This window comes from Puma concolor, chromosome B2 (genome assembly GCF_028749965.1).
Source record: "Puma concolor isolate L17-30 chromosome B2, mPumCon1.1.hap2, whole genome shotgun sequence".
NCBI lineage: Eukaryota > Metazoa > Chordata > Mammalia > Carnivora > Felidae > Puma > Puma concolor.
The window spans coordinates 148,760,619-148,788,316 of record NC_141671.1 but is presented as its reverse complement, the minus strand read 5'-3'; the positions used below and the strand labels follow the sequence as shown (position 1 = coordinate 148,788,316).

The window sequence follows — 27,698 nt, the reverse complement described above, 5'->3', positions numbered from 1 at the left end:
ATCCTTTTCAAGCTCCAAATCACTTAGGACTTTAAAAGAAATTTCGTAAACGAGTGAAAATTGAAATGGAACTCCCAAAAATTTTGAAGGGATCATGTCTATGTGGGGGGGAGGGCGGAGGGTAGGATGCTTTCCCTAGGTAACACTTTCTTTGATTTTTAATTATCCTTTCAATTGTATTCCAAATTCCTCCTAAGCTCAACAGAGAAAAACTGAAGAACTGTAATCTTGCACCACCTGTGTATCTGACCATCACCTTAATTCCATAAACTAAAACAAATTGATATCACATGACATTCACGGGTGTTACAGCAGCCAATGTACAAGAGAAAATCCCTCCCTCATACTAAAAAAACTAAGGGCTTTTTTAAAAGCTATAACAATCTACAGTATACAATATTCCAAAGGTCCATTACAGCAAGTTTCAACACAGAATTAGAAAACTTCCATTTTTGTAGCAAGAGCAACATACACAGTACCCTCAGATATCAATAAAACTGATACTGAAAACATTAATACGGTACTTTAAATATACTTTACAAAATACAAGATTCAGAAAATCTAAGTAACGTTATGTATGTTACTGGCTACACTTACTACATGTTTACTGCTTCTTAAAGAATACATTCTACTATCATATAACAATATTGTATGAAAGAAATTTTCTTTAAATGTTTATTTTTGAGACAGAGATTGCGTGCGAGAGGAGGAGGGGCAGAGAGAGAGGAGACAGAGATTCCAAAGCAAGCTCAGCACTGTCAGCACAAAGTCAGACCTGGGGCTCGAACCCACGAACCGTGAGATTGTGACCTGAGCCAAAGTCAGACACTCAACTGACTAAGCCAGCCAGGCAGCCCTTAGAAAGCAATTCTAATATGAGTTTATAAAATGCAGAATACGGCACTCTTGTGAGATCATAAAAGTTTAATTTATTAGAATGGAAACTAAATGTTACCATACAAAAATACAACCAAAATAATAACAACAAAAATCCTGGTCAAGGACATTCCTGAACTCCAAACGCCTGTATCCAACTCTCTTCTAAACATGTCACTTTGACACACTTAAAAAGCCAAACTCCTATCTGTCCTCCAAACTTGTTTCTCCTGACCTTAAAAAATGGCAAGTCCATTCTCTCACACATCACATCCAATCCACCAGCAAATCCTGTTTATTCACCTTTTACAATAACCCAGAATCCAAATGACCCCCTCAACTCCCTCCCACCCTAGTTGCAGCCACAGTCACTTCTCCCCTAAGCCAGTGAAATGACATAACTGTCTCCCTGTCTCCACCACTGCTCCTGCCAGCCTACTGTCTATTTTCCAGAGTTAGCCCGTTCAAATCCAAGTGACAGGTCACTCCTCTGCTCCAAACTCTCTAATGGAGTTCTCAGATTTTTTGGTCTTAGGACTCAATGCTGAGGGAGAGAGCCAAAGCATAAGACACTCTTAAAAACTGAGGTGATGGATATTGAAGAGGGCATCTTTTGGGATGAGCACTGGGTGTTGTATGGAAACCAATTTGACAATAAATTTCATATCTTAAAAAAAAAAAGGACTCAGTGCTGAAAAATTTACCATATACAAGGAGGGGTGGCACCTGGGTGGCTCAGTCGGTTGAGGTTGAGCGTCTGACTCTTGATTTCGGCTCAGGTCATGATTCCAGTATCATGGGAGCAAGCACTGAGTTGGGCTCCGTGCTGAGCCTGGAGCCTGCTTACGATTATCCCCACCCCCAACCCCCCCCGCCCCCCCAGTTCAAGCTCGCTCTCTCTCTCTCTCTCTCTCTTAAAAAAAAAAAAAATGACTACTAGGAGCCTAAAGAGCTTGTTTGTGAGAGTTACACCTGTTAATACTTCCCCTACCATAAATCAAAACTGAAAAGCATCTAAATTACTTGTGATTCACTTTAAATAGTAAACCCCATTACATTTTAACAAAACATTTTTATCCAAAGAAACAAAATAGTGAGAGGTATTGTTTTCTATTTTTGCAAATGGTTTAAATATCTTTATTAACAGAGACAACAGAACTCTCATACCTTCTTACGAATTCAATCTACTGCAATATCACACAGCATCCAACCTCTAAAACATTCCACTATAAACTCAAGTGAGAATGAGAGTAAAAAGTCAAATAACTTATTGTTACCATGAAAACAGTCTGACCGCACAGGCTTGCTATAAGAGTGCCCAGACCACATTTAAGAACCACTACTCTAATGATTTCCCATCTCAGTTAGTGTAAAAGCCCAGGTCCTCACAGAAGCTCCCCTTTACTTTTCCCCTCTTAACTTTCTGACCTACCTCCCTAACCAGTACCACTGCTCCCACCACCCCCATCCCTCATTCACAGCTACAGCCACTAGGAACTCCAGGTCCTGGCTCACATTTTGCCAGGACTCTTCCCTCCTCTTGGAAAACCATTCCCTAGAGAGCAGTGTCTCGCTCTTCATTACCTCCTTCAAATCTCTCTTCTGATGTCAATTTCTCAATAAGCCCACCCAGATCTACCTGCTGAAAACCACAATCTACCTCAATCCATCCAAAACACTCCTGTCTCCTTTATCCTGAACTCATACTGCCTAATGTATTATTGCCCACTGTATGTTTTTATTGCTTATTGCCTGTCTCCTACATAAGAATGTAAACTTTGGGAGAACAGACAGCTTTGTTTTTGTCTTTTACTATATTCCCAAGGATCTGCATCCTTGGGAAAAAAAAACCTTTTGAACAACCTCAGCAGGCTGATTAGTACAAAAACATCCAAAGCTACAAAAATATGCTTGAAACTTCATTCAAGCATTAATAGGTTACTAGCTTCATAATTTATTCCACTTCCCTTTAAAGTAACAGAAATACACTCCTCTCAAAAGGGCTTGTTGTATTTATTCAGGATTTATGAGAATCTAAAATACTCGGATAATAACAGATGTTCATTACATCATCAGTGTTAAATTTCTCTACTGTGTTTTAGGTTAAATGACAAGATAAAATACACAACCATCTAAATGACTGGTCTTGGCTTTAAAAAACCCTAACCCATAAAGAAAAGACTGCCCCCACCAGGACGGCACCAAAGGGGCTGTAAATGATTCCTTTCTCTTGAGCTGTTTAGTTTTTTGTTTTTTTTTATATATAACAACTTCTATATTTACAACCTCACAATTTTTTTTTTGAAGTTTATTTTATTTCTGAGAGAGCAAGCAAGCACAAGTGAGGGAGGGACAGAGAGAGAGGGAGACACAGAAGCACGAGACACGAAGAAGGCTCCAGGCTCTGAGCTGTCAGCACAGAGCCCAACGTGGGGCTCAAACTCACGAACCATGAGATCATGATCTAAGGTGAAGTCGGACGCTTAACTAACTGAGCCACCCAGGTGCCCCTACAATGTCACAGTTTTGATCAACCGTCTAGTCAAAGCTTATTTAGTAAAAATTTTAAGAATATAATAAAAGCTTTTTCATTTCATTTCCTAAAGTACAAACTATTTATAAAATGAATTGGCCTGAATAATGTGTGATTGTAGTTTTTTTTTTAACTATTTTAATAATCTATGGTACAAGATGATGGTTGTGCATATATGCACTCAACAAGTATGTATTGTATACCTACCATGAGCTAGGCACTGGCCAAGGCCCTAGGAATATAGTCATGTGCAAAAACAGACAAGGACCTTGCTCTTTCACAAACTAATCCAAAATAATAGCTGGAGTATTCACGCAGGTATGACCTCAAAGAAGCACCTCAACATATTTCATATTATAAAATAATTTTAGCATCTACTGAGTTTTTATTCCTCACTACCATCCTACAGCAATCTAAGTCAAGTCAGACAAATATTACAAGTATTACCTTGTATTCAGTGGTCAAGGGGTCCATACAGACGGTTAGGAGACAGACATTCTTAGCTGTAACTATTCAGGGAAAATGGGGTCTGCAAACTGGAAACACAAGTTCCAATTCAGGAAGAGCTCCTACTCCCTCAGGACTTCAAATTCCAGCTGGAGACTGGGCTTCCAGAGCAGACATTTTTGACAGAGCCCCTTTAGAAAGCAAGCTGACCAGATGCTGAAGACACCACGCAAGGAGGCATGTCTCTAGAAGACAGCTCAGAATGACTTCTCCTTGGGGCACCTGGATGGCTCCATCGGTTAAGGGCTGGACTCTTGGTTTCAGCTCAGGTCATGACCTCACGGTTCATGAGATCGAACCCCACACTGGGCTCCGCACTGTCATCGAGGAGCCTGCTTGGCCATTCTCCCTGCACCTTCTCCACTTGCTGTCTCTCTGAAGATAAATAAATAAACTTAAAAAAAATTAAACTACACAGTTGTTCCCTCGTTACCTACGTCTTCCCCAGGACTGCTTTAAATGCCGCAAGAGAGAGTATTACCATGAATGAAACAGAGTTGACTGGTGGTGGTAATGGTAGCACACGACTAGTGAGAAGTAGCATCTCTTAAACAGAATTAAGAGTAATGAGATCTAACTTCTTTCCAAGCAGTGAGTTGCTCAGTCTGCCTTGGAGGTCAGTGCTCTGTCTGGGCAGATGAATTTCCTTACAGAGACGTATTTTTCTCGTCTGCATTTTATAGTTAGGAAACTAAGATTTGGGGATTAAGTACTTTCACCAAAGATCACTTAACTTGTAAGGGAAAAAGTCAGGATCCAAATTTAGGCCTCCGTATCACACCGCCCCTCCAACATTATTGTTCCATCAGTGACAGAATACAATAAAAGCCACTGAGAAAAGATGAAAACAGATGAGAAGCGTGTAGAAATTGTGGAGAGAAAAAGAAGGAAAAGTAGAGAGATATACACAGTAATAATGGAAGGAAAGAAAGAATAGCGTAATCCAAATTACAACTAAAAGAATAGTCTCATTTAAGCTCTGGCAAGGACTAGCTGTACATCCGTCAAAACCTCATTTCAGCTTTTCAGGTCTATGTTTACTCTCCTCTATAAGGACCATCTAAGATAACTCACTCTAGACTTAAACACCTAAGTTTCATAGAGAAAAGTCTTTCACTAGAATAACATTTGTAGAGTGTCTGGCACATAATAGGCCCTCAAGGTGAATTACTGACCGAGTATGTCCTACTTTTCTATGGTAGCAAGCACTGTGTTTGGTGCTAGGACCACCCTCATAAGCAACATAGTTCCTGCCATCACAGTTCTTCTAGTAATAAAAACCCATTTCTATGTAAATAGATTAGAGGGCTAGAAGTGACTGAGAGATGAGGCTGAGTATCCTGGGATATGAATACCTGGACCTGAACACTAGACAAAGTAATTTTTCAAGAGTAAGCCAGAGCTCTATGGGTTTTTTTGGTTCTACAGTAGAAAAGATCATACTAGGGAAAACTGCATTCTAGGCATGTAAATCCTCACTTTAAATAATTATGAAGGAAAGAACAAAAGTGGGAAAAACATGGATATATATTTATCATTCTAATGAGACATACTTATGTTGATGGATCCGATATATGAAATGCTTAAAACACATGCTTCTGTGCCCCTCAAGGATTTTTGCCAAATCTTAGTTTTCTGACTCCTAATCCCATCTCTGTACTGGACTGCTATTTTTAGTAACGCCTATAATAATCCAAACAAGTGGTTCTGTTTTTGTCATTCATGGCACTTTTTCATTTACTCAGAAAGTTCCCAAAGGCAAAGATCAACAAAGAGCTGTGTAGTTTAGAGTAGCCATGTTAAGGGTTAAGGAAGTGCAAGTAACTATTCAAATTAGGGATTTGTTTCTTAAAACCAATACAAATTTTTCCCAGTGGAAAAGTTCAGAATGAACAGAATTTGTAAGAACAAAAGTTCTGTCTTCACCAAGGCCTTCCCTATTAGTAGGGGCAAGTGGAAAATTACTGATATAAACCAAAATCTAAAGGCAACCTATGTCAAACAGCACTCCACTCCACAAACTGCACCACACTGGAAAATGAGTTAAATCCGTTCACTAAAAATGAATGTTTCCCTAATTGTGATTTAAAACCAAACACTCCTAAAAAGGAGTAAGTATAGCAAGATATACACAATCATCTTTAGTTGGGAGAATTTCACAGCCAACAAAAGAATAAGATGTACATTAGAACTCCCCAGCATCCTTTTTTTTAAGCAGGGAAATGGAAAAGGCCATAAAAAATTGCAAAACCAGGCCAATTCACAGGCGCCTGGGGACATCAGTAGTAACCTGCGGTAAGAGGCACACCAGAATATCAAGACTTAACACAAAGAGAACCCACTTTCAGAATGTCAGTATTAAATGGCACAAGCTTTGAAAGAAATTTAATATACTTCCTGCATTCTGAATATGTTGTAGTGTCTTTTCTCTTAATAACAATGTCAAATAAAGCAAACTACTGACAAAATCAACAGAAGACCACCTTCCTTATAGCTGTAGTTACAGTGGCTAAAAATAATTTAACGTAATGTATATATAAAGGAGGACAACTCCAGAAAAATCTGACTTTCCAGGTCTTTGTGCAGAACTAACCTAATAATAATTCAAAGTCAGATAAAATTTTACTTTTTAAAAAACTTACCAAAGAGCTGACTACAAAACTGTAAATAATCTGTGACAAAGAAACAAACTGCTAAGAACGCAATCTTTGAAAAAAACTACTAAGTGATGTCTATCTGCCTCCATTTCATCTATAAAATGGAATTATTTCCAGCTCACAGGATTGTTGTAAAGATTAAATGAAACAATGAATATATTTATAAAAAGTGCCTGATACATAAAGTATGTCCGTGTCATTATTAATGATAATTGTGATGTAAAATTATATATTCTGGAAATGCCATATCTTGACAGTTTGAAAGAATTATCTGATGATTTGATGAGTGTCTGTTACCTAAAATCTGTGACTGGTGTTTTCCCAACTCTATAGGCATAAAAGAGAAATAGAAAAGGCACCTATCAACAACTACTGTTTGAGAATGACTTCTCACATGTAAATTCATCCTACATGGCAAAGAGGGAAGTAGAAAGTAACAAAGATACAGTTTAACTTTTCCAGCTCATTTTACTAAGCACCCCCTCAAATATTCAAGCGTATCATCCAGAAAACCTTACAAACTACTCAAATCCAAATACCACAGTACATTCAGCTTATTAAAAATGACTCCTAACTACGTGGAGCAAATATTCTCCATAGCACTTTTCCCAGAACACACTTTAAAAAAGATAAGAGTTCTTTGCTCCAGGACCTGACCTGCTTTGGTTTAACCACTTTTCCGGAGATTACTTTAACCTGAAATAAATAATTTGGGGGAAGGTTAGCTGGGGAAACATTTTGGCTTCTAATGTATACTTGCATAGCTACAATACCTTAAAATACTTGTCTAATCAAAAACAAAATACGAAAAGATCATATCTTATACTGTCACCTTGAAACCACAATATTACTGAAACACTCCCTGTGTTTCACTCCCCTCTGACAATCCATTACTTGAGCTAATTTCGGTGATGTGACTGTTCTCACACATGATTCTAAAATCGTTTCAGAGCTTAGAATCTTAGATGCTTCAGGTGTTTTAGACTCTGGCATAAACAATCTTGAACTACATTGCGGGTACCTTTATCACAGTAGTAGATTTGGATGTGAGTTTAAACATATCACTGCAAAACCCTTTTGAAAAAGTAAACCACTGGGGCACCTGCATGGCTTATGAGGCCAGTTAAGTGCTGACTCTTGATTTCAACTCAGGTTCTTGAGATCAAGCCCCACCCAGCTGCTAAGCAAGGAGGCTGTTTACTTTCTCTCCCTCCCAGGCTTGCAGTCACGTGCTCTTTCTCTCTGGGAAGGGGAGGGGAGGGAAAAAGTAAGTAAACCACCACCAGTAACTATGGAAATTTAATTTAGTATCAGCTTATAAAGAATTACATATAGCCATCTTGCTACAGAAAAGGGGTAATTTTAATGAAATATACTCTATGTACTACATACATATACACATATTTATCATCAAAGTTATGTATGAATTATATATACATGTTATATACTCATATCATGTATAACACATTTATTATATAAAACATTAAATACATTAAAATATGTTAACACACTTACATATGTATACAATTTACCTGTATTCCATATGCCTCATTCCAGTTTTACCTTGTATGTTGAAATTTATAAAATTTTAGTTTGTTTTTTTTTTCTGAAATTGAAAATATAGCTTTCTACATACTGATTTACTGGATCAGGAACATTAGAGTCGAAATAATTATACTTCGTTCCTCTCACAAAGGCCTAGACTAAGGAATATTTATCTTTAGGCTCTATCTCTGAATTCTACACTTGCACTTGCCACAGCTTACTTAAGCCAAATAAACCAAATGACCAAGCATCTGTAGCAGTGATAAGGAAATAGAGGTGTTGATTTAAACTTTGTAAATTTCAGGGGCCCCTGGGTAGCTCAGCCTGTTGAGCATCAGACTTTGGCTCAGGTCATGATCTCGCAGTTTGTGGGTTTGAGCCCTGCGTCAGGCTCAGCACTGACAGCTCAGAGCCTGGAGCCTGCTTCGGATTCTGTGTCTACTGCCCTCTCTCTGTTCCTCCCCAGCTTGGGCACGCGTGCTCTCCCTTGCTCTTGCGCTCTTTCTCTCAAAAATAAATAAACATTAAACTTTATAAATTTCAGAGATGGCGGGGCGCCTGGGTGGCTTGGTCGGTTAAGCGTCCGACTTCGGCTCAGGTCATGATCTCACAGTCCGTGAGTTTGAGCCCCGCGTCGGGCTCTGTGCTGACAGCTCAGAGCCTGGAGCCTGTTTCAGATTCTGTGTCTCCCTCTCTCTCTGCCCCTCCCCTGTTCATGCTCTGTCTCTCTCTGTCTCAAAAATAAATAAACGTTAAAAAAAAAATTAAAAAAAAAATTTCAGAGATGGCTAAACATTCTAATTTATCTTCAACATTACATGGAGGCTTACTTCTCATACGGATGTATTACAATCAGTCTAGCACTTAAAGTAACTTAAATGAAAGTACTTTCGATGACAAAGATACCAATTACCACAACTTACTTTAACAAGAAATAATAATTCCTATGCATCCAAGTAAAATCTAATAACCTCCTACAAGTAATCCTCAATTCCCTTTAGAGCCCAATTGTTTCAGGAAGTATATTAAGAAATATTTTTATATTTTACATTAACACTTTTCATCTTAAATATTTACAAACCTTCAAATAGGTCTCACTTTCCAATAGTCACGTACAATTCTCTGAATTTGGACACAGATATCTGTTAACAGATAGGTGTACCACGGGGGGGAAGTATACCTCAAAATACATGGTACAAATACCAAGATTCAGGGTTAAACGCTCTAAATACTAGATGCTGAATCAGGGGTTAGGTTATCCTAAGAAATGACAAGCATTAGTCAGCTAGAGTAAAAAGGTGACAAAGCCCAGATTTCCCATATTAGAAATTCTACCACTGTTTAAATTTTATAATATAAACTATTTAAACACAATATAAAACAGTATAGATTGATAGTTAATGACATTCTATCAATTGTGTTTATATGACATTCTCTCAACTGAATATTACTTATAAACGCAAAGTATTCTGCAACCTTTAAGACTGTGGTCTATCATACAAATGGCAGAAACATGAATTACATAGCATATCACCACATAAATGCAGTAAATGGATTTCAATTCATTAGGCATATCATGTGCTGAAATATAAAAAGTCGGCAGCATTATAGATATTTAATGAAATATAAAAATGTATGTGGTTAAGGCTTTAATGTACAAAGCATAAGCAACTTTAAACCAACCATCTCTAGCTCTTAAATAGAACGTTCAAGTGTCATTCATCTGAACTAAGCAGGCCAAGCAAAATATCCTGTGATTCCTATGTTCTCCTCAATGTCGAAATGGGTGGATAAATTTAAAGCCTGTTCCCTCAAGAGTTGCTTTATAGGCAATTTTCTCCCAGTATCAAGGTCTGCAATTTCCATTTGGCTGCCAGTTTGCGATTAAATTCATCACCTTTATTATAAAAATGTGCTTTACTCCATGGCCTGCTGCACAAGAACTATAAGAAAAACATTTTTCACTGCTAACGGCAAAATCATTCTAAGGCAACCACCACATCCACTCAGACATTAGCTTCCTCAACCTGATGTAGGGGCCTATATCACTCACAGGAAAAACTGTAACAATTTTGTAACTCACAGAACCTAAATTCTATAGAAATGCCATGCTCTATTTTTTTTTTTTTTTTGGATAAAATGAAACCAACTCTTTTTATATTCAGTGCTATCATGAATGAATTAACCACAGATAAGAAGTGAACACAGGGAATACTTCCAAATTTCAATAAATTACAAAATAATTTTTCCACGATGGATGATTACGTATCCCTCTTTTATTTGTTTATAATTTTTTTATGTTTATTTATTTTTGAGAGAGAAAGAGAGAGAGAGTGTGAGCACAAACAGGGGAGGAGCAGACAGAGAGGGAGACACAGAATCAGAAGCAGGCTCCAGGCTCAGAGCAGAGCCCAATGCAGGGCTCGAACTCACAAGCTGTGAGATTGTGACTTGAACCAAAGCCAGACACTTAACAGACTGAGCCACCCAGGCACCCCTCCATCTTTTTTTTGTTAAATTCATGGTTTGCTTTGTAGCTTAACTTTCACTATCTTGATTAACAGCCAATGGTCAAGTCAAAGATAATTACTAGATATATAAATAGGTAACGTTTACACTTATATTACACTTCTACCTAATCTTACCTTCTTAATAAGTCACAATATAAGATTTGGAAGGAAAAAAAAGGTCAGAAAAATATTATTTCCCAAATAAAGGCATTTAAGGGGCACCTGGGTGGCGCAGTCGGTTAAGCGTCCGACTTCAGCCAGGTCACGATCTCGCGGTCCGTGAGTTCGAGCCCCGCGTCGGGCTCTGGGCTGATGGTTCGGAGCCTGGAGCCTGTTTCCGATTCTGTGTCTCCCTCTCTCTCTGCCCCTCCCCCGCTCATGCTCTGTCTCTCTCTGTCCCAAAAATAAATAAACGCTGAAAAAAAAATTTAAAAAAAAAATAAATAAATAAAGGCATTTAAGCTAGTCACTGTAACGTATTTAGGAAAACAATACTACTCATCTGTAAGATTTCGTTTTTTTTTTTTTTTTAACGTTTACAGCAGGAGTCAACATCAGTTTTGCTAAAACTACACAAGTCATAACCCATTAATTTTACAGTGTTAGTCACAACCAGCACTTTGTAAATGAAAAAGAATGGGAAAATACTAGATTACATCATAGGTAATACACATATTTAATGAAGCATTTTTCTGGTTTATACTGTCAGGATGTATGTACTTGTTATTCAATAAATAACTGCATTAACAAAGAGTCTTGATTCACAAAATCAAAGATTTCACTTAAAGCATCCTCTTAATTATTACTACTTGCTCCAAAGCTTTCACTCTTTCCCCATTCTCAGGCTCCAAGCCATCTGCCCTTAAAAATCTACCAAAATAACTAAAAATTTCGTGTATTAAATATGAACAACTCAAGACACATCTGCAGAACCACATGGCACATCCTATGATGTTCAGTTAATATATTTCCATAAGAAAATCAAAGGTGTTAGAGTCTTTGAATAAAAATGAAATGTGTAAATAAGACTCTCATGTCCCTTACCATCCTGTAAAATAAATACATTTTCCTATAACCTAAGCCCTCTTGTCCCTAGGATCCACAAACAAGTCTTTATAATCTTTCTAGTATTTACCATAATGTATCCTTGGACCACTAGTTCCAAGAAAAGAAAGAAAAAAAGGCATTTCTTTTCCAGGCAATTTCAAAAAAGTACTCAATTAAACCAATTTAGCTTTCTTTTCTGCAGATCCTGGATATTTAACATGTCAACACATGCTGAATTCACAAAAGGAATATGCTGCACTTCTTGGACTACTTTTATTCTTAAACTACCTCAGGAGGCCAGTATTACATGGAACATACATACTTTGCAAACACTTGCCCTAAAGCCTCCCTCAATTTAGAATCAAATTAGCAGATCTTTAATCCCTCTCTTCCAATCTAAGATTAGTTAAGTCTTTCCAGCCCTTAGAGCAAAAGCAAACGGAGAGGATAATGAAAGGCACACATATGGCAAAGACCCATGCCACACATACAGGGTAAGTTATGTTAGCAACTCATCTACAGCCTAGAGTTGAGATTCACCAGTTCTATGAATCATGCACTAATTCTGATACACCTCCTTCCCCCAGGCACCTAAACCCAAAACGATCACCAACAGACATACAGAAAAGAACTAAAATAAATGGTATCATAAAAAGAGGGGGTTAAGTATATTCCAATTTACTAACAAAACAAAATAGAAAGCCAAACTATGCATGCACAGGTGAAAAAAATAAGCTAAAACAGAAGTTAAGAGGCAAAATACTGGGGTGGGGGATGAGAACTAACTCCAGAAAATCTAAAACTATGCAGTGAGGAGAGCAATCTATCACATCAATCCATACTAAACAGAAATATGGAGGCAGATAAAAGGGAAAAAAACTAAGATGTAAAAGGAAAAGCCTTAAATGGGTCTCCCATCATCAAGATGAAACTTTTTTCCATGCACTTAAGGCTTTCTACAGAAGAGACACATACTGATTTACTTTCTTTCTCCCGCCTGGAATATCCTCACATTCAGGGATGGTGTTCCCTGTGTCTAGAACACTACTTCCTTACCTTTTCTCCACTTCAATCCTATCTATCCTGCAAGAGCCAGGTGAAATTTTACCTCTTTTCCTAAAACATTCCATAATCTCCTCAGTCTAACGTGATCTTAACACCAGTCTTTCAACCTCTTGGTTTTATTACCTCATATTACTTTCTTTTCATACTATCTACCCTATTTAATCAAACAACTTGAAAGTAAGGAATGAATCTGAAGCTTTGTTGCATACCTTATATGTTACACATAGCATGCATCCAAATTTATGTGTGAAGAGAATAAAAAATTTCAAATAAATGTGTCAACTCATTAAAAAATAAGTGAAATATGTAACTCTGACATTATTCAAAAATTAAATGTCACATAATAGTAATCGCCTTCTACTAGAATCCAGTATAAAATACTGATCTCCTTGAAGCCTGGATAGCTCAGATGGTTAAGCGTCAAGCGTCCGACTTTGGCTCAGGTCATGATCTCATGGTTCTTGAGTTTGAGCCCCACGTCTGGCTCTGTGCTGACAGCTCAGAACCTGAAGCCTGCTTCGGATTGTGTGTCTCCCTCTCTCTCTGCCCCTCCCCCATTCACACTTTCTCAAAAATAAACATAAAAAAATTTTTTTTTTATAAAATAGAGTAAAAAAAATAAAATAAATGTTGATCTCCCATTAACTACATTGTAAAAATAAAACAGCTTGCTTTTTCATAGGGCCATTACAGTATTTAGTGACTTAAGGCTTTTTAAAGAGCAACTAATAAGCCTCTGAAACCATCTGATACTATCATACAAGTTTACTGAAAGCAAAATAATATGTCCAATAGAAGAGTTAATTAAATTATAATATGCCTCCATAAGATGAACTATGTTAACACAAAATTGTATTGTCAAAGAATATAAAATGGCAGGCGAACACGCTTATGGATGTAATTTATTTAAACACATGCACTCACACACACACAGAGTACCACAACAGTATTACAATTTTGTTATATCCATAGAGAAAGGGAAAAAACACAAGAAGAAAATTCACCGAAATGTTAAGAGTGATTATCACTGAATTATGGATCATTTTCATTTTTTTTCCCCCAGAAAGAGAACATGAGTGGGGGAGGGGGCAGAAGGAGGGGAGGGGGAAGGCAAGGCAGGGGAGGGGGGGAAGAGGAGGGAGGGGGGAAGAGGAGGGAGGGGGAAAGAAGAGGGAGGGAGGGAGGGAGGGAGGGAGGGAGAGAGAGAGAGAGAGAGAGAGACAGACAGACAGAATGAATGAATACATTAGAGCCCAACTTGGGGCTCAATCCCACAAACCTGGGATCATGACTTGAGTGGAAATCAAGAGTCAGAGGTTCAACCTACAGAGCCACCCAGGCACCCATCTTCATTTTCTAATCGATATATTTTAGTTCTTTTCCATGAGATGAACAATACTTAAGAATGAAATGAATGTGTCTAATTTTTTATAACAACATACTGTACAATTTCTAGAACGAAGAAATTTATGCTTCTCGTATATTCTTAAATGACTATAAAAAATAATTTTTAGGGGTGCCTGGGTGGCTCAGTTGGTGAAGCATCTGACTTCGGCTCAGGTCATGATCTCGCTGTTCATGGCTTCGAGCCCCGCATTGGGCTCTGTGCTGACAACTCAGAGCCTGGAGCCTGCCTCAGATTCTGTATCTCCCTCTCTCTCTGCCCCTCCCCTGCTCACGCTGGGTCTCTCTCAAACCATTAAAAAAAAAAAAAAAAAAACACACAATTAAAAACAATTTTTAAAATGTACACACGAGGGGCTCCTGGGTGGCTCAGTCAGTTAAGTGTCCCAACTCTTCATTTCAGCCCAGGTCATGATCTCAAGGTTCATGAAGTTCGAGCCCCATATCAGGTTCTGTGCTGATAGTGTGGAGCCTGGCTGGGATTCTCTCTCTCTCAAAATGGATAAAATAAATTTAAAAAAAAAAAAAAGTACACACAAAATTGGCCACAGGGAAACTCTCTCCCTGAAAAATAATACTTTGCATGAAGGTTCAAAGACAATATGCCCTCTGTGCCCTCATCACCACCTTTTCCAGGATTCAGAGACCACAAAACACACTACACTGCCAAAAGTGAAGTGAAAATGTTTGCACCTTCAATTCCCTACACTTTATGAATAACAAAAAAAGAAAAAAAAAAAAAAAGGACACCGGGGGAAAAATGCAAAATGGAAGTTATTATCAGTTCTACAGAGGTACCACAGTCGGTATCTTCTTCCCTAGCTTCTACATAGAAATAAATACTTTTCTCATGTCTGAGTCCGACTTCAAGTGATTAAGGAAAAAGGGTATTTTACAACTGACTTGACAATGTAAAAAAAAAGCTCAATATAACAACTTGCAAAGTAAAATTTAAATGTGTAAGTAACAAAAACAGATGCTTCCAAATCATATCTAAGAAGCAATATAAAGAAGCAATATTTTTTTAACAATGGAAGGGCATACTTTTTAAATATATAATATTTACCTAACTAAAAAAACTGACAAGGAATGCTATAAACTACAATAAAGTGAGATAAGATTATCTTTTTACTGCTGATAATTTTTTATTACTACACTAAAACTATAATCCCCAAAAAAACTTTCTCTTCATATGACATGTAATAGTAGACTATGGCACAGATTTTTTTTTTTTCTGATTTACATTAGTAAACAAATCAACAGCCTGGTTGAAGACTTTAGAATCACAAAGAAAATATACAAGTACTTTTCCAGACTTGACTCAGTCCTGCTCTAAAACAAATTAAAAAAAAAAAAAAAAAAAAAAAACCTTCAAACAACTAAGGTGTAAAGGCAGAAACTGCAATACTCAATGGAATGTCCTAAACCACTCACACTGTATAGACAACATACTAACATATGGTCTCTTTAAAAAAAAAAAAAAAGTTATTTAAAGAAATATCACACTGATTTACATGTGACTTCTAAATACTAAATTTCACAATTGTTGTTTCTCATATTCCTGAGCAACTCTTCTCTTACAATTTAAAGGAGAAAAATTCCTATTCTGGTAAAAGAGTTATTTCTCAACAAATTTTAATCACTAAACACTGTCTTTTGTGTACTAATATCTCCATCTGCTGGAATATAACTTCCTTACTATTAAAAGTTCTTAAGGAGAAAAACTTTGCAGTAGAGATTTTGCCAACTACTTAGAAATAAAACCTTTTCATCAGTCACCATCTGAGGCAGCTAGCAAACCGACACTTTAGTTCCAGACCCTGCCAATGATTAACGAAGAGTATGCATCTCTCTGGCTTTTTTCATTAGGAACTATTTTCAAAACAGGAATATATTCCCTGGTTAAGGAAAGCTTTACCAAACTACAGTGGGAGGATCAGTTTATCACCACACTAACCCAGATTTCCATTTCAGTTTCACTAAAAGTGGAACCAGATACTGTACCCCCAGCATAATGCTAAATCAAGTACCTAATCATCACCTATGATGTTATACACTTGAACCTATTTGATCCTTTAAACCTAACCTCCCAAGTGCTAGATACAGAGGGCAGAAAGGAATAATTCCAATGATAAGGAAGTTACAGCAGTGACATAAAAAAGATGGTTCTAAATTAAAAAGGCGTGAAGTCATAACAACCAGATTCAAGGAACGGGACGGGGTCCTGAGTCAGACTCTGGTCTGGACAGCCAGTTATAAAAAATATCTTGGGAATAACTACAGAAATCTGAATATAGACTGGTTATCATATTAAATGTAAGACTGAGCCATTTTGTTCAATACGATGTTGCTATACAAAATGATTCTAGTTTTTAAGAGAGATACACAAATATACAGAGATGGCAGGTCAAGAGAGCTCTACTTTGCTCAAAACAATCAACATAAAAATAAGATTAAATAAAAATAAGATGATGAAAACAGTGAAGTTCCCAAAAATCTTCCTTTTTGAACACATCTAGATTTGACAACATTAGATGAGTAAGGTTTGGATAAAATTTCCTCCAACTCAAACCAGGTCAAGAATTTCTGGGGCTCCTAGGTGGCTCAGGTAAGTGTCCAACTCAACTCTTCATTTCAGCTCAGGTCATGATCTCGCGGTGTGGTGGGACCGAGCCCCTCATCGAGCTCTGGCTGGGCATGGAGACTGCTCGGGATTCTCTCTCTTCATCTCTCCCTCTGCCCCTCCCCAATTCATGCAAGCACTCTCAAAAATAAAATAAAATAAAAATTTCTAAGATTCCCCTAAACCAAAGAGTTTCTTCAGTCCTCTTTAATTCACATATAAAGCCAAAGCCTAATTCTAAGTAACCAACATTTTGGGTGACAGCTGTACCAATGAGCCCCGCACATTCTCAATACCTCAGGATTAAGGTAATAACTTACGGTCAAGGAAAAAATAATTTTTGTGTATGTTTATTTTTAGTTAAAACAAATGCTTTAAAAAACTGTAAAGAGATTAGATCTAAAATATAGAAAGCTTGAATATATTTTTATTAAGTATTTTGAGAAAATTAACTGTTTAAAAGCTACCTAACCATAAATCTTAATCCTTCTCACAGCATCCAATTTCTACTTCCTTAAGCTCATCTATTCTGCGCTCTTGTTAGTTCCCCTCAAAGAGCTCATTATGACACCCCAAAACGGTACAAGCCCTCCACTGGTTCCTTACAAAACTCAGAATAAAATTTATGCTTTTCATCCTGGCATTCAAGGCCCATCCTAATAGAGCCCGAACCTAGCCTGCTGGCTGTGCTCTTAACTCACTCCTTCGCGTGCATCTGCCATTCCAAATGAGTCTAAACGTGGTTTCTGAAAATCTTTCAATCTCCCATCACCACTGTTTCGACATTACAGCACTTTCTCTTCTCCTAGAACATCCTCCACCCTCCCTTCACCTCATTAAAGCCTACCACCTATTAATACCAAGCCAGGTTCTAATTCTCAAAAAATATTAGTTATTTCAGCTCAAAGGGACTTCTCAACCATCAGAATGCTAGTAGTGAGTGGTCCTCATGAACATAAACACTAGCTGATACTCATACGGGTAAGTTACCTTTTTTCTTTTCTTCTTTCATTCTCTATATGCTGCCTTGCTTATCTCATTGTCCATCCTATCCTATCAAAAACAACCTAAAAATATCGACAGAAATTAGATGACGCGACATTACAGTCTGAAGAGTTCTTCTGCATATAATACTCTCCTGTCTCCGAGTATTTTGATTTGAGGTTGGTAGGGCAGTTAATAATTCCACTTACAGATAAAGAATCTGAGGTTAGGTATCTTGTCCCAGGTCACCAAACTACTTAACTGCAACCTCATGATTAGATCTCAGGTCTCCTAGCCAGAGAATTCTTACTTGCAACATGGTCTCATTAGCATATGGCCAGAAACACAAATTCATTTTTATCTTTATGCTGGCTCACACATGTACGCATGTATACATGCACACATATACATGCACACACATACCGTCAACACCTGAATACCTGTTGTAACAACTGCAGCATCATGCCGCAATGATGGTAACAGCAGCAATAGTAAGAATTAGATGCAGTTAATTTCCAAATACCTTATATTTGAACTTGGTCTGAAATCTTACTTCTTAAAAAGTGTATTCACCTTCCACGTAACGTTTCTCAGAGTAAGTCGATTACTATAACACAGCAAGCGAGGGGCTGTGGTTCCTACTTCTTTCTGAATATACTTGAAGGAATCAGTTGACACTCCAGGTGTGGGCATCACAAATGGAACAAGGCGGGCTACTCAGTGCAGCTCCCATTTCCATCCAGCAACGTCAGTCACCTCCCGACAATCCCTATTCAGAGTTGCCCACCTATGCTATTAACCACCCGATGCTAATCTAAAAGTGATCCAAGCGTACATTTCTGACTCAGTAAACCTTTATATTAAATCTTCCAGTCAGAAATATTAGGTTTCTTCTTGAGTGGTTATAAGAAATAATAACTGCAAAAAACAATAACAGCAGCAAAAATACTAAATACACACTAGATTTATTTGTACCTAACGAGTTAAATAAAGCTCTATCCTATGGTTACTAAGAAGTTAAATGAGCTGAAATCCTCTAAACACCTTTACTTTCTCGTTTTTAGCCTCTTAATGATCACAAAAATCTACCATTAAAAAAAAAAAAAATTCCAGCTCCAAGAATTTGACCGGTATTTGTCCAACTTATCACAGAATTAGCAAATCTCCCATTTACTTTTTCTTCATGTTCACAACGTAAGGCAACACAGGAATTTCTTAGCACATGGAACTATTCTGGGTTTTTCTTCTTCAGTTCCATGTATGGAGCAGCATATTCACCAAAGAGATCAGAAGGTAGAGCCAAGGGTCTAGCCCCAACCCTGTTACTACCTTGCCTTGTGATGTGGAAGAGTCACCACCTCTCTAGACCTCAGTTTCTGCACCTACATTATGCAGATGTTTCTATATATTTTAAACTTAATTTAGCTTAAAACCCAAAAGTTCCCCAATAATTTGCAACTGACCAGGTAATGATGCCCAATCTTTACAATGACTTGTCCTGCACTAAAGCCAAAGGCAAGATGTTTACTTAGGATAGCTAATAAGTCCCTTTTCCACTTTTGATATATAATCATTTCAATCCTGGGGCCAAGCAAGATAGTTTCATTACTTCAAAAACCATCCATGTTCTAGATCTTCCCCGTCCCCAGCGCCCACTCTCAAGGATTCAGGGACAGCTCACATTCGCTGTATGTCTCCCTCTATACACATGCACGCCTACACATGTACAAACAGAAGCCCTTTCCTTATTGCTATGACCATACAACATGAGACTACTTTCTGGATTTAACTGCATTTTGATGTTTTTCTGACACTTCAGTACCCTTGAAAAGCATCCAAGTTGACATATTCTGTGTTATCATAAATAACAGTGAAAGAGATGTTATAGTAAATGGATTCATTTCATTAGTCACAAAATTTAGTTTAATAAAACATATAGGTTAGAATCAACGTATAAAGCAACATTATGAACAAAGTTTCATTTTGCTAGACCTAACAGGATTGTTGGAATTTCAAACTAGAGTTGCTGCTTCAGGAAACGAATGACAAAAAAAATTAAGTGCGGTCATTTGCTTGTTAATTATAAGATTTCTGGATAAATCACTTATCTTCTACAAGCTATCTCTGTAAAAATTCATGGCAGAATTACTTTTAAAACATTGCTAAGGCTAAAGCAGAAAAGTAGACTGCTTTTAAGAGGGTTAAGTTTCAGTTAGCTGAAAACTTCAATTTATCAGTCTTCTAAGTAATGGCACTTTCAAATTAGCTTAAAGAAACACCTATGCTTTAAAAAATTGCTATTTGTATTAAATTACTGTAACTGCCATATATGTTTATACTCAGCTTTCTTCTGAACTAAAACCATTCAAATAGTCCTTATCTATCATGAACACATCAAAGCAGCACTTAGGGACCTGGAATGTTTCCCATACACTGTGTTTTACAGACTACAAGACCCACATATCAGCTGGATACTAACTTTTATAGGTAATTGACAAGGAAAAAGGTTTACCTATAGAATTCCATAAATGCCAAAACTTTTAGGAGCTGAGAGGAGCACTGCCAGCTTCTCTCTGCTTATGGACTGATCTACTCTGCATAAGGACTGGCTGAAAACTATTGCCTCAGTAAAACAATTTTATTTTCCTAATTCTCATGCACACCTATGGTAGTAAAGTAAAATTAAGATAAAAGCTTCTTGAGGACAGGTATTACAAACAATATTGTAAGATTTCTAAAAACAAATCATTAAAAAAAAAAACACGTACCTTTTTTCTAACTGCCCAAAACTATCACCAGTTAGTATATAATTTGCTTAATCCCATACTTTAGAGAAAATAGAAATCAAGAGGGTAACACTGTCAACCTATTTATTAATTCAATGAACATCTGATAGTCTAAATACGCCAGGCTATGAGGTGGGCACTTTCAACCAATTCTAACAGGGTAGACAGGCACAAACAGAGATATTATTGCAATGTTAAGTACGACTGATGAAAACTCTATAGACAGTAGTACCTAACACACACTGGGTTATATCTACAGTCAAATATCAATCATAACACAGTCACGCTAACAAAATGCATTCACTACGAAAACTTTAATGTTATGTTTGCTTTCTGTTAAATGAAAAAAAGCTGTAAAAATCTTACTTGGACATCTAACAACCTAGCTATTCTGGGCCCCAAAACTGAAACGCCAACTTGTAAAAGAGGTACACGCGTTCCCTAAAAGTTCCCATGAAGGGAAAAGTACATAATCTTGATGTCAAAAAAGGAGAAGGATCAGAAAAAATAATGAAATCCTGACAATCATAAAAAGTTGGAAAATATAAAAATTAAGAATTAAAAGTTAGTACATAATAGAATTATGACTTCTTGGCATAGGTTCCGGCTCTATCCTGATCCCTTGGCCTAAAATAGATCCTTGGATATCTTCGTAACAGTTGACATACCGATAGCAACAGAAAGTTGCTCAGTAGACTCTGTCACTCAAGTTATCAAATGAATTAAACTTAAAAATGGCATAGCATTTTCCCATCCCCAACAGAGGAAGACAAATTTTACTTTTAACTGCACCATCATAAACCGAACAAATTGTATTAACTGTAATAAATTTCTCAAAGAAATTAAAAGATATTCCAGTCAGATCATAAAAAGCTATCTCTATGATCACACTGGTATAATTCTCTTAAAGCCAAAAAATTAAAAAAACAATCAAACAAAACCTTACAAATCTGAACACTGGCTTCAGAAAAAGAGCATGAGAATAATGCTCCAGTAAAGGCAGAAAGGCGGGGGGGGGGGGGGGGGGGTGTGTGTGTGTGTGTGTGTGTGTGTGTGTGTGTGTGTGTGTGTGTGTGTGTGTGTGTGTGTGTGTTTGGGGTGGTGGGGAGGGGGGCGGGGTGTTACATTTTATGTCCTTTGTCACAGGAATTGATTTCCCTTTAAAAAGTAAACCAAAAACCATTTTTTTTCTTACGGAAAACTGATGCACTTTACAATCAGCTTCAGGACAGTGACAAGTGAGGGGATAACAACAGAAATATAAGGTGCATCAACCGTTAAAAAAACCAAATTAACTTGTTTTCACTCGATATCCTCAAAGCCATTTAAGAAAAGGTCTCATACCAAACACACTAGCAAATGTGATTAGCGAAGAGACCTATTTCTATTAATTCAATTACATTATATCCTTGGGAGTACAGCTTTTACTGCAAAACATGTAAATTGGATAAAGTTAAGAAAAAAAGGAATCACCTTCTGCCTCATTGTATGTACATGCATCTTGAATACATATTCTGCCTAAAGGGGAGTTAAGCTTCAAAAGTAGAGAATGAATGTTGAATAAATGACCTACTATACAAATTATCATTTCCATCATTACCTTATAGAGCTGGTGACACCTCCTGGGTAAGGGGAAAAAGAATAATGGAGAGAACAACTGATTATAAATATCAGTTTCCTTCTTATCACTATTAATTCAAAGGGCTAGTATACAACTACAAAATCTTTGTTTCTAAAGAACAGATTACTTCAATTTAGCTAAAATCTGTTTGTTTCAGATATTGATTACTGTCAACAATGCTCCAGGAAAAAAACCCTAAAATTTTAGTAAACTTACATAGCAAGAATCTTCTCGATACCAACAAAAAGCCATACAATTTTTGAAACAAAGCTTTTGTAGACAAGCAAGATTTCTCCCTTGGAAAAAAATTTTTGAAGTGTAAGAAAACCGAGGGTATGATAGGATACTTTCGATACTAAATGCATAATAAATGGAGACAAACATTAACATGGAAAAATGTTAACTAGTAAAGCAAGTTCTAATGTAAAACATTTTTTGCCCACATTTTTAAGGGAGAGGAAGAGAAAATTGAGGTCAGAAAATCTATTACCATCCCTCCAAAAGAACATAAGAAAATTAAAATGCATTTTTCAATTGAGTAATGGAGAATGTAATCTAACATGTTTGCTCACTTCTGAGCCACACACTAATTTTCCAGATATTCACGGAAGATTTAGGCTAGCTTTACTTATAAACCATACATTTTGAATTTTCCTGTCAGCAGCCTCAACCTCCATGTGCCTAAAAAATACAAACTCAAAATCTGATTTTAAAATCCCTAGTTCTCCCTTTTCCCCATCTGGGATTTTTAAGTCTAACTGATCTCATTTGTCATCTTAATTCTAAATTGCAATACTTTATAAAAACAGAATTTGCATTCAAGTACCCTTGTTCCTCGAGTCTCATTTTCATGACAAAGAAAGTTTTGTTTTTTTTAAATAAAAAACTTGCTGTAGCAACTACTCTTTCCCAAGGATGGTCCCAGGATTCAGTTTGGAAACTTCTCTCCAGAGAGCAGTTTAAGACCTCGGTTTTGTGTGCAATCATCTCTATCTTCAACGAAAGATTCTTAAGTACTGGAAACAGTAACTGAAATTACATCCTTAACGTGAGTGGTCTAACCTAGAACACAGTCACAACTTAAAAAAAAAAAAAAAAAAAAAAAAAGCAACCATGTAAAGATACTTGGAGCAAAGTCTGACAATCCACCCCACCCCCACCCCGCATAAAATAAATCCAAAAACCAAAAAGATTGTCCACAGTCAAAATATAGGCTAAAGGTTAACTTGACATGGAACTAAAATGCTCAATCTAAAGCATGCCAAGTGTTGATCAACTAAGAAAACCTAGCACATATAAATCCCAAATTTGTGACTAGCCAAATAAAAATTCTCAAACTGACAAGCAAAAATTCTTAAAGTGTACTTTTAAAATGCATTCTGAAATAGAATTCCTAAATGAAATGAAATGAAAAAAATCACTCGAAATTTTTAATTATCTGAAAATACATCTAATATAAGTACAGTATCTTAATTACTAACGTGAAACTTAAAGCTTTACGTAATTTTTTTTGTTCTGCCAATCATATGGAAAAGCAAAATGTAATTCCTAACCAGAAACTGAAATCATGATTAATTTGTTTTGGACAACGACAGACCACAAAGGGGTAAAGCAAGTTGACAAATTTTCAGAATTCAATCACCTGGCCCAAAAAATATGATGCATTTCAAAAACCAATTTTCTTTAAGCCAAATTAAGTTTATAATAAGGCTAACAATTACAGGAAGCTGCTTATTCCACACTAAGGAATAGCCCCCTTTCCTGCATGTTTGTACTGGTCTGATAAAAAAACAATCAAACTTCCTAGTCATTATGCTGTCCATTTTAAACATTCCAGCTACCACACAGAAGCAATCTTGATGCTGGGGAGTTGATAAAACTAAAACTCAAGATAGACCAAGATAAGAGATGGAGTAAACCATACTAAAAGAAAAAAAAAATTACAATTTATCATCCTCAGCTAGTAGTCTCCAAGACTTAAAAATGCAATGGTTACTCTTTCCAACCACAGAGAAATGAACAAACAAACCTTTGTTGGAGATGACATAATTGGAATTCTAGATTTGGGAGATTAAAAATTATTGAAGGCAAGGGTTAGAAACTTTTTAACAGGAGTCCGAATTATCTTTTAGGGATTTTAGGGGAACGTAGTAACACAAAAGAGAAGCCTTTCAGAACCAGAGAAACCTAAATGAGCTGTTTTTAAATAGCATGCACGTAAAGTGAAAGTATTTGCAATTGTTTTTTTATAATCTAGTGTAGTGCCATTTGATTGAACTGAACATTTCAATTCAGAGAATGAAACTTTAACCCTAAATATCGTGAGGACGTGTTTTCATTTTAACATCTATGAAGCATTCTTTCTAAACAACAGTACTTTCGAAAAATAACCCTGACAGAAACTTTTACAAATACCACTCAAGCTTTAATTTTGCCAAAACATACCAAAGCAAGGCTGCGTATTATTTTTGAAATGTGACAAAAGTTCTTCCCATAATTTTAAAGAAAGTGTTTTCATTGTTTGCAAATATGTTATGTATTACACATACAACAAGTGTGGCCACAAATTACACATAAAACCATCTACTGTGATTTAAATTTCCACTAAATTTAATATAGATCATTATTGAGTACGTTACACATTTTGCTCCAAACATTTCTCCTTTAAAAAAAATAACTGGCGCCCCTTAGCGCTCACATTTGGAAATACTCACTTTAAGAGTTCCAGCAATTTTTTTTTTTTTTTGACATTCCAGAAAGTTTTCTGCCTCCACAATCTTTCAAATGCCAACACAAATAGAAAAAAACAGAACCCCTTAAAGGGACAGCTCAAGTTTTTTCTGGAGCAATGTGAAATTAACAGACTTGCTGTTTCAACAGTGTTAAGCCTATTCCAATAAAGGTTGCGGCCGTTATGTTTAACGTATGTAAGCAAAACGGAGGGCGCAGTAAAACCTAACAGTTTCGTACTTTTAAGGTGGTTTCTGGACTTTCCAGACAACAAAAGCTCCTGGGATCCTTCTTTAACCATCTTTAATCACGGAGACATTTCCGGTCTTTTGTTCTTTAGTGACATTCCAACTCTCTAAGCTTCAGATTCCTTTTCCCTACTTCTTTAATAAAGATCTCAAAATTCTTGTGAAAAATCCAAAATCCATTGTTCAGTTCTACAAAACACAGTTTTCAGCTTTAACAGTCCTCCGGTGATGCTTCTAAGAACAACAACAACAAAAAAAAAAACTCCTGGCTACTCGATTTTCAAAGCAGACTTTCTTGCTGGTCATTTTTTTTTCTCCAGGCGTTCACAGCAATGCACAGCTACTAGAATTTTTAATAGTCCAGGGCATTGTTACAAAAACTTGTTAAAGAGATTCCAGAGTTGGCCAGAATTAATCTTCTAGTCGTTCTTCGCATCCCTCAGCTCTCCACCAACCAAGCTTTCTTGCAAACTTTCACTCGTTTTTATTTTCGCCCTTTCAAACGTCTTGATTTCCTGTCCTACAAAGTAAGGCAGCGGCGTCCTCGGGGAAAAGCTCTCCGCCGAAGTTCTCTCCTACTCGGGACTCAGTTCAGATTTGTCCTCGCGTTATTTCGTATTCACACCCCCCCCCCCCGCCCGAAGTGAAGTTAAACTCCCGAACAGTTCTCGCTTCCCCAAACAAAAGGACAAAAAGTGCTTTCCGCTGTCATTTTGTCCTCGCCTTCGGCTAAATCAGCAGTACTTTCGGTCTCCTTTGGAATTTCTCTAAATTATCGAGCCCCACGCTACTCCCCTCGAGTATCTGCAAGCTGCACAAACTCCAAAAAAGCAAAAGCCCCACTGAGTCCTCCACTTCGGGCACCGCCGGCCTCCTCGGGAGAGCCCCCTCTGGGTGCGCCCCGGGGCCGGTGTCCTTCAGGCGCCCGCGGGGCGGGCGAGGCCGGGCTCCTCCCGGGCAGGCCCGCGAAGCTCCGGGCCGTCGCGATGCTCGCCGGCGCGGCTGGAAGCCGGGGGGCGCGAGAGGGCTCGCCCCGCAGCCCTTCCCCAGCGCCACCAACTCGGGCGCCGGCGGCGCGAGGCCCGGGGTCTCGGGTCCGGGGTCCGGGATCCGGGGGTGGGGGGGGGGCGTTGGAGGGGAGAGTGTGCGTCCCGCCGGCGGGTCCCGCCCGCGCCCGCGGCCCCGGCCCGCCCGCCCGCCTGCCCGCCGCCGCCGCCGCCGCGCCCCGCGAGCCCGGCCTCGGCGCCGCCTCCGTGCGCCCCGCCCGGGCCTCTCCGTCCCCGGGCGCACGGTCCCCGCCGGCCGCGACCTTCCCGCCCTCCCCACACGCCGGCGGGGCGTCGGGTCCCGAGAAGAGGGGCCGCCGCCGGGGCGCGGGCCGCGAGGGGCCGACGAAGAGACTCACCTTCGTCCAGCAGCCGCTCGAGGTGGTTGAAGATCCCGCAGAAGTTGGGCAGGCTGCTCATGAGCTTCTTGTCGTTCATCAGCTGCATCAGGTAATCTGGGGTGGGCTTCGGCTTCTCCTTCGTTTCCATTTCCCCGACCATATTCCAGGCTCCGCAGCTCACTCCGCCCGCCGCCGCCGCCGCCGCCGGAGAGGAGGGAGGGGCGGGGAGCCCCGGCCGCCGGCCGCTCGGGACTCGGCGTCCCGCTCCGCTCCGCTCCCGCGCCGGGCGCCGGGGCGGCCGGACCGCGCGCTCGCCGCGCTCTCCCCGCCCCCGCAGGCACTTTCCGCCCGCGGCCCGACGCGCTCCCGGCCCGCCGCCGCTCCTCGGCCGCCGGCTCGGCGCGTCCCTCACGAGGCCGCCGGCGGGCGGGAGGCGGGTCTCCGCGGGCCGAGTGCGGGCGCGGGCCGCTCGGCGCCGGACGAGGAGGAGCCGGGCCGCCGCCGCTCGCTCGGCTGGTCGCGCCCGCTCAGCCGCCGCCGCCGCTTCTGCCGCGGGCTCGGGGTCTCTCTGGGCTGGTCCCCGCCGCGGCCGCCTCTGCCGCTGCCGCCGCGCTCTGACTCCGCTCCTCCTCTTCCTCCTCCTCCTCCTCGCCTCCTCCTCCTCCTCCTCACTCACTTGGCGGCGGAGTTCGCCTCAGTTCAGGCGGCGCTGCCAGCGGCGGCGGCGGCGGCGCGGGGGGAGGGGCGGCGGCGCGGGGAGGGCCGGGGGCGGGCGGCGGGCGGGGCCGCGCAGGGCGGCCGTTAGCGGGGCCCCGGCCGGCGCGCTCCTCCTCCCGCCGCCGCCCCCCGCAGCCCCCGGCCCGGGTGCCGCCGCCGCCGCCGCCGCCGCCGCCGCGCCGTCTCCCTCTGGCGGGGTGGGCGGCCTGAGGGGCCGGCGGCGGGCAGCGCGACGGAGGCGGTGCCCGGCGAGCCCGGCCTGGGCGCCGGGCCGGGGTCGCCGCCGAGGCGGGCGAGAGCGGAGGGAGGGGCCGGTGCGGGGGCCGACGGACGGGGGAGGGCGCCGGGCAGGGCGGCGGGGGCGGCGGGTGGCGGTGCTTTCGACTGGGGCGGGGGCGACGGCCGCGCCGCTTCGCGCTCTTCGCCGCCGGGCCGGCTCGTCTGGCGGGCGCGGTCCG

At 39.7% G+C, this 27,698-nt stretch overlaps 1 protein-coding gene across 7 annotated transcripts in view; it reads right to left on the bottom strand.

Moving 5' to 3' along the window:
- Positions 1 to 27,092, bottom strand: part of QKI (QKI, KH domain containing RNA binding) — a 152,756-nt gene extending 125,664 nt beyond the window's left edge. For 3 of the 7 annotated variants that reach the window (XM_086708287.1, XM_086708288.1, XM_086708290.1), the window contains exon 1: positions 26,542 to 26,824. In XM_086708287.1, the coding sequence (XP_086564413.1) occupies positions 26,542 to 26,683 (142 nt within the window). In that variant the 5' untranslated portion in view covers positions 26,684 to 26,824. Of the gene's footprint in view, positions 1 to 24,872; positions 25,261 to 26,541 lie in introns of those variants that run through there. The other 4 variants (XR_015251712.1, XM_086708289.1, XM_086708291.1 and 1 more) reach the window with 4 other exon arrangements.
- Positions 27,093 to 27,698: the final 606 nt, after the last annotated feature.